The sequence below is a fragment of the Colossoma macropomum genome, unplaced genomic scaffold (assembly GCF_904425465.1).
Source record: "Colossoma macropomum unplaced genomic scaffold, Colossoma_macropomum, whole genome shotgun sequence".
Lineage (NCBI taxonomy): Eukaryota > Metazoa > Chordata > Actinopteri > Characiformes > Serrasalmidae > Colossoma > Colossoma macropomum.
In genome coordinates, this window is record NW_023494792.1 from 17769818 (window position 1) to 17781880 (window position 12063).

General features: G+C 40.8%; 1 protein-coding gene across 1 annotated transcript; it reads right to left on the reverse strand.

Moving 5' to 3' along the window:
- Window positions 1-106: 106 nt before the first annotated feature.
- Window positions 107-12063, reverse strand: LOC118811818 (cingulin-like protein 1). Its single transcript, XM_036576334.1, has 19 exons — window positions 11894-12063; window positions 9979-11080; window positions 9574-9668; window positions 8976-9072; window positions 8664-8765; window positions 8318-8466; window positions 7992-8127; window positions 7618-7830; window positions 6995-7201; window positions 6810-6914; window positions 6372-6524; window positions 5585-5755; window positions 5073-5225; window positions 4103-4192; window positions 1816-1899; window positions 1421-1545; window positions 1021-1129; window positions 669-832; window positions 107-449 (listed from the first exon to the last, which is right to left on the reverse strand). Exons 2-19 carry the CDS (start codon window positions 11065-11067, stop codon window positions 368-370), a joined length of 3324 nt encoding a protein of 1107 aa, XP_036432227.1. The 5' UTR covers window positions 11068-11080; window positions 11894-12063; the 3' UTR covers window positions 107-367.

Consider the following 12063-nt stretch of genomic DNA (forward strand, 5'->3'; position numbering starts at 1 on the left):
GGGCCTGCATGGCCTGACAAAGGCAGATATGAGATATTTAAACACTAAAGATACTGAACTGTAACAAAATCCTTCCCTGAGTTTAGTAATATAATTTTACATAGTATCAAAACTCACAGTAAGCATTATGCCTGAAGCAATGCTCTTCCATTATGTCACCAGAAGGGGGCAGAAGATCACACTAATGACATGCTGGTTAGTCATAGGCAGATTCACAATTCACAAGTGTAATGGCACTTCAGGAATACATAATTCAGTACAAACATGGTGTTTGTTCGACCTTTTCAATTATGCTGAACATAAAACAATAACTGACATTAATGTTACTTTGTAGTAATAACTAATTCCTAATGTGTTTGACAGTCTCTCAGCCTGAGCTCACGTTCCCTTCATCATCCTCCTCATCGTCGTCGTCGTCCAGACTCTTCAGTACAGGTTTCTTCTTACGCCTAGGAGAAGGTCACACCCAGATCATGTATGTGTTAATGAAGGAACATCCAAGGAGAGCTAGCCTGAGTACATGCAATTATTACAGCCCCAAGGAATCAAGGTTCATCTGCAACATGATTTAATACCAATTAATTAATAAAAAGTTCTTGAAAATATCTCCAAAATAGAACAAAATATCTCCAAGCCTCTTATGAAGTATATTTTTGTTGATGTCTGACCTTAGCTCAGTGTGCAGGGCTGTGAGCTGGCTCTGAAGTTGCTCGTTGATCTCCTGCTGTTCGTCCAATTCTCTCTGGAGTTTCTTCTTGCTGTGCTCAAGTCTCTCTATCTCCTCTTCTGCCTCATCAAGCTGCCTCTTCAGTGTCTTCAGGCGCAGAGTCAACTGAAAGAGTTTAGAAAGGGGCAAGACACTTTTAAAGGGATGTGGCATATACCTATAACAGTGAAGCTCAACTAGAAATGTACGTATGGTGTAAGTTTGTAAGCTCTGTATGCTTTTCTCTGTATGCTTTTATTTAAGCTTAATGAGGTGTGACCCATGATCCAGGTAGAAAGATAACTAGCTCTCACCTGGTCCCTCTGGTTTTGAAGAGAGAGCTGCTCATCATTCACCTGCATAGTCATCTCCTTCATCTTTCTCTCAAACTTACGGTTCGCCTGCTGCAGAGTGTTATTGTCTCTACCGTAAAATAGAGCACACAAATACATTAGAACACCTCAAATGCATCAAATATCTCACAGTAAAAATGTTGTTCCATCCTGATTTTGCCTTACTCTGGGTCTGACAAAGAAGGTCATATTTAGACAACAGAGTCAACAGAGTGATTTTCTGAGTGAAAAAATTATACATCAATTATCACAAACCAATATCCTGTCAAACCATCTAAATTCAGTGTGTCTGACCAAAAACATTTAGTTTAAGCATTGTAAGCTTCTCTATCGCTATAGCCTTTTGTCTGTATTCCCTCACCTCTCCTCTTCTAGAAGTCTCTCCTCCAGCTCCTGAATACGAAGCTCCAGTTTGGACACGAGACCCTCTTGACCTGACCTCTGCGAGCCCTCTAGATGGGATACTCGACTCTTCAGGTCCTTGTTCTAGACAAGGATGAAAATGATAATGTGTTACACAATAAAATGTAAACACTTTTTTAAACATTTTTTGGGGAAAAAAGTATAATGAATGAAAGAATAGGCATTTGAGACCTTATTTATTTGAATAAACATACATAGTCTCAAACTCCAATGCAAGAAGCTGTTAAGACATTTTTGACTGGCTGGAGCTGAACAAAAACATCTTGGACAAATGACCGGGTTTGGTCTATTTATTGTCAGTATGTAGCTGTTTCCATGCATGGACTTAATTACCTGTCTCTCCAAACTGATCTTGTCACACTCCAGGTCCTGCCTTTGAGCTCGCTCCTGCAGCAACTCTCCTCTTACCTGCTCAACCTGTCAGATGTAAACACATGCACACATCCTCACACTTGTGTAAGCAGTTCAGCATGGATGTACCCAGTGCTAGTGTAATTTCATCTGTACAGCAACTCGTGTTATTAGAGAAGGACAGTTTTTACACTTATGATAAGAATAGACTGCTGAGGAAAAGTTTGATCTACCACAGAACACATGAATACATCCATCAAGCTCTCACACAATGTTATTCAGCCCTGTTTGCACAAGGATCATGAACTTACTTATCATTACTGAACTTACTAATCATTACAGGCAGTGCTCTATTTATCCAACTTCATCAAGATTTAAACTGAGGAGCTTCAGTTAGAGGCCAACATTCAATGGTTACCAATAACAGCTATGGCTGCTACTCTTTGTTAAATGGGGCCTAAATGGGGTCAGAGACCATTAGCAGCTGAACTCGGATCAGTTAGCAATTAACACACTTACCCCTGTCCTTCCTGTCTGGCAGAATCAGACAAGACAGAGAGAAAGTGAGAGCAAGAGAGAAAATGAGGAACAGTAATAAGAGTATAGGATATGAGAGACCTCCACCTCTAAGATTTAATCTGTTGTTGAATCAACATATCCAGTGATATGTGAGCTGCTGAGTGAGCGAGTGCATGTTTGTTTAGAAACCAGTATTTCCGAGTTTATTTGCTGACTGTAGGCCTTTTTTTAAAACAAACACTCATTTTCAGAGATGCCTTTGCAAGGTTCAGTTCCTGCTCACCTTCTCTGCCTTACCGGCACAATATCAGCAGCTAGGACTGTTGAAGATGGTGGCGGCTCAATCAGTCTTTTGTTCCGCTGTCTCTGTTCATGGATACTCATGAACAGCACTCTATGAATTGTGTTCTACCTTGAGCTTGATAAGGTGGACATACTTACGTCTAGAAGACAAACTAGAGCTTTAGAAATTTTGAAACTAACGTGGAAACTAACGTCTGTCTGATCCAGCCTGACCCGCAGGACCCAGTTTAGAGTGCAGCCAAACAAAATTCTGTCTGAACCCGCACTAACAAGAGTAAGAATAAAACACCACGTTCTTAACGATAATACCTGTTAAGTTACCATAACAAGAACAGGAATGACTCCTGTTTGTCTGTTTAAAGGGGAATTCCATTGATATTCCAAAATTCTGTAAACAGTCATTTAGAGTGGTTTGATGTGAAACTAGTGTTCTAGAGAAACTTACAGTTTTGTTCAACGGGGAGTGACAAGAACCCGGCATCTGAAGCATTTAATGTCTTTCAAAGATGGCTCACAGAAAGCTATTACATGAGATGGTTACGAATATGTTGCAGGTCACTGTAAGCTAAAATAGTCTCTAAATGATTTTTTGTTTTCAAATTCACCACTATTTTACCATTATTAACATTATATAAATTTTACGGAATTGTTTCAAGGTGAACAAGACCCATTTCAGGCTACTGACTTGGACTTCAGACTAAAATTTTGTAGCTCTGAGTGACTCTATACTTTATTATTTAGTTTATTTTATTAAAACAAACGATTAAACATTTCATTTTGTCAATTTTAGCTAATTTTGAGCGTAACTCAAAAATCCTAGCCAGTATATGACTAGCAAACACAGCTTAGAATGGCTGTACACAAATAAAATGATATTATTTTTATTAAAGCGCAAAACATTTACTGAGCCCCTCGAACCATAAACCACCTTGTTTGGATTATCAGTTATTTTGTTTTCTATTTTATTTTTGCAATCTTTTACTTAAAAAACTAAAACTATATTTTATTTATGTTTTAGAGACCCCTTGATTTTAAATAGAGGGTATCAAACAATACCATACCATGTTTATATGATTTTTACAAAAATCTGCAATGAACCATTTCACATCATATCACCCTGTTTTTATTTTGATTTCAATGATACAAATATGCAATTTTTTTTTGGAAAATCTGTGGAATTCCCCTTTAAGCTACCAAAAGCGGAATAAATTCAGGAGAAAAAAATCTAAGCAGAAGTAAGTTTGACTAAAATCCAATAAAGAACCTGAACAAACCCCAGTGTGAATGGCCAGGTCCTAAGTGTGTTTGGAAGAATATTTTAAGCTCTACAAAACTCTGTTCATTAATGAGAAACATGCTATAATAGCTGATATGGTGATTTGTGATGGATCTGATGTCTTGATAAGTGATTTAGTTGTGGTCAGGAACACACTATCTGAGTACACACCTGCTCTCTGACTCTCTCCATTCTCTGCATCAGTGAGTCTCCACTGCTGCGCTCCTCAGCCAGAGCCTCCTGCAGCTGAGCCACCCGTTCCTACACACGCATATAAAAAAATGAAATCTGACCCCTGACAATTAGTAAGATACCCATGTTCCAATAAAAGGGAAAATGTACTTAAAATGTACATTAAGTGATTGTTGTTTTACTTTGACCTTTTGTGCTCCCAGCAATAGGTGTAAGTTGACATTGCTTGTATGAGGTCATTGTCCTCTTGTTCCTTGCTTTATTTTGCCATCAGATGACACTATGTGTGGGTGCATGTGTGTGTGGCTCTGTGTGTAGGTTCCTCTGTGTGGCTGAATGTAACAGTGCTGTGTCATTAGACAAGTCACTCCCATTCACACAGAGGAACAGCCACTTGTGTTATTGCACAAAAAACTTTTTTGCCATTTTTCACTTTGTTGGAATCTAAAAATTCAAGGTACTCTTTGCGTTGTGTTAAATGTTTATGATGAACCAAAACACAGAAATGTCCTAAAATTCCTTAGAAAAAACTTCCATTATGAGTTAAGAATATTTTTTTCTTTAAAGTTTTCATTTTGTAGATAAGTTTTTTTTTGTTCAGATAGCAACACACACACACACACACACACACACACACACACACATATATATATATATATATATATATATATATATATATATGTATGACCACTATGTTACATTGTTTTCTTTTCTTCTTCTTTCTCTTTTATTTTTTTTTATTATCAGCATAACAATTTGAGTGAAAAGTAAAATCTTTGAAACATTCTCAGAATTTATTAGTACTGACAGGTGGAATAACAGTTTACAAGTTGAACAATGGCTGCAACCAACCTCTGATGAGTTGATCAGATCCACCTGAGAACTGGCTGAACATGTGCTTTAACAGAAGGGAACAGTCGCACGAAATGGCGTTTTCGTGTGGCTTTACCTCCATGAGTTTGACTTGTCTGTCTCGGTCGTCCTGTGTGGTTTTGCTGATCTCCTGCAGCTCCTCCACTCTTTTCTCCAGCTGCTTACACTTTAACTCAGCCTGCTCCAACTCCCCCTCACGCTGAGCCAACTCAGTCTCCAGCCGACACACCTGCACACACACAAAGACAAAATAATACACTGAGTAACACACATAAGTAATACACACAATACAACAGACAAAGAAACATAAGTAATGTAAACTCACAAAATATTAGCTTACTAGATAAGACTAGATAATGATGCCTGGGAAAACACTGGATTATCAAGCTTTCAATCCTGCAAAGTGTCTTTAAAACTAAACAGAATTCTCACCCACTGATTGTTTACTATGCCTCTCTTCACTCTACTGCCTTTTTTGGCATTGATTCAGTGATTTCACTCCCAGGGCCAATAATTGGAACCATATGGCTATTGTCTGACCACACCCGACTGTATGTGTGTATGTGTGTGTGTGAGTTTATCCAACACCTCTTTTTGGCACTCTTGTGAAGCGTGTGTGTGTTTCTCCAGCTCAGTCTGGGTGTTGTGTAGCTGTGTGCGCAGAACACTGAGCTCCTTCAGGCTCTGCTCCCTGGCTTCATCCACTTGATCCTGCAATCTCTGGGTCTCCCTCTCTGAACCCATTAACAATGCATTCATCTATAGACAGAGAGAGAAAGAGAGAGAGAGAGAGAATGGATGGGGTTGTAAGAGCAACAATTTACACTATATTAAACAGATTTTTTTCAAAAGAACAAAAATCAGCAGAATCAGGGGCTCCTGAGTGGTGCAATCATATAAGCATGGACTCTATTGTTGGAAGAACATGAGTTTGATCTCCAGCCATCCATGGCCGGGAGTCTAATAGAGCATAACTGTCCTCACTCTTTCTGGGTGGGCAGGATAGCCCTCCCTCTTCCTCATCACTCAGTATGCTGCTAGCCAACATGGCTAACTGTTAGCTGAATTAACAGAATTAACAGAAAGAGTGTTCTCCCTCAAGCGTGTTGAACTGTCCAATTACGTTGCATTATGGTGGTAGTCTGACTCCGAACAGAACAAAAGTCTGTAGAATCAGAGGCTCCTAAGTGGCACATGACTCAGTGAAGGCACATGCTAGCCTTCACCCTCCCAGCTTGGTAGCACTGTGTGATGGACAGACTTGGCTTAGCAGGTCGAACTGGACATGACTGAGATTGGGAGAAAACTGTAAAAAACACTCAACCAGACGGAAACATCTGTATCTCCCTAATTTGCACATGACAACTCCTTTCACCTCTTCCTGTAGTTTCTCAAATACTCTGTCTTGCTTCCTCCTCTCCTCTTCAAGCCCCCTCTTGCTCTTTCTTAGCTCCTCCACCTGCCTTTTCTCCTCCTTCAGTCTCTCCTTCAGCTGCCGGTGTTCAGAGTTCAGCTTGGTCAGCTCACTCTACAAGCAGAGGAGAAGAGATAGTTCAGTTAGGCTTAAGAAGCAATTTTTAATACAGAGGAGAAGCACAGAAGACAATGCAAGGCTATCTACAGAGTATATTCATCAGTTTAAAATTAATATTCATTTAAAGCACGCTCAAACATAATTCAAGACTGCGTACCCTGCTGTGAGCTGAATATACTCTCCGATGATTAAATGGGATTTGTCTTTATGATATATTTAGGTGTGTCTATAGGTACATGAGTATGTCATGCGCATTTGACCTCTGCAGGTATGTCTGACCTGTGTGTCCTCCAGGTGTCTGGTCAGAGCTCTGTTAGCACCACACATGTCCTCTTCTTGTTGTCTCACCTCTGAAAACTCCTCCTCAAGCCTCTCTTTCTCCTCCTAGTTACCACATAAATGTTATCGCACTTTGTTTATTAAAACAAAAATAATGAACCAATGAACATAATGAATCCTCTCACCATCAGTTTGTCCAGGCGTTCTCTGAGTTGACTCTCTTGGTTCTTTTCCTGCTGTATGATGTTGTTGAGAGTGGTGATTTGAGTCTCCAGGCTGTGGACCTGACTGAGCAGCAGCTCTTTAGCTAGAGTGAGTTCCTTCACCTGGGCCCTGCTCTCTCCCCGCTCGGCTTCTACCTGTGATTTCTCCTGACCCAGAGCTTCCATGCCCTGAGAGCAAAAGAAAGCTGAGTCACTCATGGGGTGCATGAGCTTCTCTCTTTCTGACATTTTGAGTCAATAGAAGGGTGCTAAGAAACAGGTTGCAAAAAGGCAGTGGTGAACACAAAAAATTAAATTTGGGACCACAGTGACATTGAATATGGGAACTTTAAATAGAGTTGTTGTAATAAGCCTGACAAAATGTAAATGTATCACGTAAATGTGACACAAAATACCCTTTATATCATCGCTGTGATCTTTTGTCTCCATTGCTGTGAAAAAAATCTTGTTGCAAGTTAAGAATGCTTTTTCATTCTACTGTAAAGTTACCACTTTGGAGATAAAAAGTTTTGTTATGACAATGAACATACACTGTTTGTACACATAGCTACCACCTCAGTATAAATCAAACCCTTCTCACTTGCCTCTTTAGCTTCTTCTATGGCCTTGAGTAGCTTTTGCACCTCCTCCTGGTGTTGCTCCTTCATTGTTTCCACCTCCTTAGCATGAGATGAAATCTCCTCTTCTAGCACCCCCTTTAGAGCAGTGAGCTCCCTCTCCTTCCATCGCAACAGCTCCTCCTGCTCCTCCTCCAGCTGCTGCAACTCTTGGAACTCCATACGCAAATTAGCTAGCTCCTGAGAGAGATAGAGAGAAAAAAAGTGAAAAAATAAACTGACTTACATAAAATAACTTTATAAATAGTGGTGTGTCAAACATATTGTGTTTAGCAAAGCACAAGGTCAAAACTAATGTCAAAAGACGTAGATGCAATTATTTGCATCTGAGAGTCCCTCACCTGTAGGATGGTGTCTCTCTCCCCCTGCTCTGTGCTCTTGGTGTTGTCTAGTTCATCGTGCATGTCTGAGAGCTGCTGCTGTAGACCCTTCGCCTCTGCCCGGCTCTGCTCTCGCTCCCTCTTCATCTGCAGGAGTCTGATACATACAAAACAGCACAATTGAGCAATATTCATGAGTTTACTTTATGATTATAAACAGAGGGAAACATAGCATTTGCATTAAATAGTTCTCCTTCTTTAAATACTGAAATAGGCAAAACCTTCTACTAGGCCTTAACCTTGGATTTAGAATTGAACCCTGTGGTGTCTGGATGAAAATGGCATACTTTTCCAGTGAAACTTGCAACTCTTTCTCCATGTCAGTCAGCCGCTGCCGAAGTGACACTTGCTCCTGTTCACTCCTACTTAGCTTGTCCTGAAGCTTCTTCAGTTCCTCTGTGCTCTTCTCACTTGCCTCTGACAGGCTCTCTCTGTTCTGTGAAGACAAACATAACATTTTTATTTTGGTATTTCAAGCTAAGTTTTGAACTACAAACAGAGATATATCAAAACTCCAAAATGGCTACTTCAAACATTTTGCTCAAAACTCTAAGCGAGCAGAACTGACCACAGGTTAAACTGATTCATGCTATTGTTTACTATCGTTATAGGTTATGTTATGTGCCATATTACCTTAATTTCCTCCTCTAGTTGCTGTTTGAGCTGGGTGACCTCGCTCTCTAGTGCTGCCCTTTTGTCCTGGAGCTGTTTTACTTCAGTCACTGAGTCAGAGAGCTAAACTCAATACACACAAATAGACAATCATTTATTTCAATAAGAGATTTTTTTCACTGAAATCAAAGAGGGGTTGTTTCTAATTGGACACAGGACAGATCACCCACCCAATCACATGATTATGATGCTTATTTCTAATACTTCTGTATTACACTTGTTTTTTATGGGTTGAAAAACCATAAGCGCTGGTTTACCAGTGACAGCCCTCACCTCCTCCACCTTCTGGACAGCACACGACCTCAACATCTGGATCTTCTCAAACAACAGATTCACCTTCTGCTTGATGATCTCATCACCCTCACCACTCCTGCAGACCAGTGTGCAAGTACAAGAGTAAACATTAGTATGAAGACGTTGTTTGCTATTACTACGTCATATTTAGCTTGTTAGAACACTCCATGAGGGAAATGTGGTCCAATGTCTGTAACTGTACATGAATGTCTGGTTGGGGAACTCAATGAATTAATAAAGCTTCCCTTTTAATTAGAGAAGTATTTAGAGAATTCTTTCTTGTCAAATCTTAATAACCTTGAGGAGTTTAACTGTAAATATGAGACTTTTATACGTGGGCTTAAAATTGCTACATTCCAAAGCCTGGGACTTTTGAGTCCAGCCAGCTGAAATAACATCACGTTATCTGAGGATTACAGAAGAGCACAGCTCTCCACAACTTTAATCATCAAAAGATTCAGACAAGGCTTTAAAGCTTAATGGAAGGGGATTTTCACAAGATAACACCACCAGTTCATTGCACATCTCATAAATCTGACTGCATTGACTAATGTGATTTTGATGTGTATGTTCTTACCCTTCTTTGAGGTAGTTGAACAGCACTAGTTTAGTTGCATCTTCATTTGGCTGCTCTAGAAGCTCTCGCTGTCCTTTCAAAATATCAGGGGTAACCTTTCCCAGGAACATATAAGAATGCACATAAGGGCATTGTTCTGAAGTAAGAATTTATATATAAAAATATTGTTCATCTACAGCTAGTCATTAGGTTTAAACAGGCCTATTATGTATTTACAAAGTGTCTTTATTAGTGTTCTGCACAAATTTCACCAGCGCATGTTTGTCTCCATTTATGATTAATACATTTACTGCTGTGCAGTATTCTAGGACACACACACAAGTACTGGGTTTTCCACATAGCTTAATTGTCATGGCACTGAGATAGACAGAAATATTAATATCATTTGGTACAGGCAAACAATACCTGGGCCTCTCTATCTGGGCTTGAGTGGTCACCATTCTGTTGAACAGATTTAGAGAAATTTCTCCTCTCCATTCTGTAAATAACTCTTCCCAATCTTGACGGCTTCATCATTTCCTTCTGCTGTTCTTCTAACTGGGCTGCAGTTAGAGATCTTATATCGTCCTCATACATGCTCTCTTCTGTTTTCATCCTTGGCAGGGTGTCATGCTGAGCATAATCGAGTCCAGCTCCTACTCCCTCTCCCATCCCTCGTCCTCCTCCAGGTGCAGGGCTTGTCCTGGAAGAGTCACCAGAGCTGGATGCTCCGACACTTCGTGATCGTCTCTTGTCCTCAGGACCCAATTGGTTTCTGTGTCTTGCTCTACCCATCCTTTGTGAGGACCTTCGGTGGTCACTGCTACAGTCTGGTACAGACAGCCTACAGATGATGTGTGATGGACGGCAGGGTACACTTTCTGAAGATGCTCCTCCTCCAGAATCAGTGTGCTCCTGGGCCCTTTCCCTCCCTGTCCCAGGCACGGGGATCCTGGCTCGCTTTACCATCACATGAGATGCAGAAACAGGTGAAGAGTTTGTGCTGCACTGGTTTAAATCAGAGTCAACCATTTTATTAGCATTATTATTAGGATGGTGGTGAAGGCCCTGTAGGTCCAGACTATTGTTCCTGGGATCATAGGGTCTGAGGAGCTCAGGGTGTCTCTGGTAGTTTAGCAAGGGAGAGCCTGGGTTTTTAGTGGACACTGGAACCTCTGGAGATGCTGTGTGCATGTGTCTCACTGATCTCTGATCCATTAGAGGGCTTGGGACGCTGGATCCTCGACCATTCATAGTTGAAACATACTCCTGGTAGGGCTGATCCATGTAGAAGACATCTGGGTAGGCAGGAGGTTGTGAAGGCCTACCTTGTCCATTTAGAACCACATATGGACGGCCCTCTATACCCTGTACCTGTACCCTCACTCCAAAGGATTCTGGTCCAACAGCATGAGATGCCTGTATTTGGTCATATCGATTACCACCCAGATGCATGTGGCCATCTTGAAGCCCTCCATGCAGTTCCATTCTGTGTTTGTGCGTGATGTCTTCCATGATACAAGAGATGCTGAAAAACAATCAATAGGCACTCAGTCTCAACACCATTTATGTCACCTTAGGCTGACATTGAACAATAGCAACTAAAGTTTTACATCATCTTGTAGAACAATAGTACAGCATTAGTAGGTCATCCAGCTGCACTTACGACAAAATGAGAGGAGAAGCAGTCAAGCAGTGCTCCAACTCTGAGGTCTACAATGACAACAATGTTTTTGTAGGTTAACAGTGTGCTATTGTATCAGCCTCCTACATGACAACTTCAGTCCTTGTCAGCACTGAATTGGATTTGAGTAAGAAATAAAACAGAATGCAGTCTGCTGATAACCAGTATTCAGGTGTTATTAATAGATAATAGATAATGTATATAATGTGAACATTTCAGAGTGGCACACTGAACACTAGTGATGATAAAATCCTATCCTATATAAGAGCTAGACATACCTTTTTACGTCCTCCTTCAGATACACCTGTTGGGAAGTGACCTACACCACTGACTTGTCCTACAGTCAGGTTATATAACCTGTTTTACGCTGCCGGTCTCAGGTGGGTTACATTTCACAGAGCTTGCAGGACGTATGACACGACAAAATGACAAGTTTCGATGACTCAGTATTTCACACACATGTGTCAGCGGTCAGGTCAGTGTAGCTCTGTGGTGAACTGATGTGCCCTTGTATCTGAGCATTAAGTCTTCAGAACAGATGATTCCTTAATGACTTCTGAAGCCTCATTTCGCGCTACTATCAATAACCTCCGTCTCTTCCTGCTGCTCAGCTAAGTGGAAATAACGGCAGAGAAAAGAGCCTGAAAGTTAACTTACCAGTGTTCACTTCAGCTTTAAAGTCGAGACGGCATTTCTCTCAGAACACGTTCAAAGAAGGTTTCTCCTCTGAAGGAGTTCGCTCACCCTCACACACCGCGGGCTTAGCAGGTTTAGTCCTGTGAGAAAGGCTGAACTCCAGTGTGTGGAAGCGAGTCCTCCTGGACTGA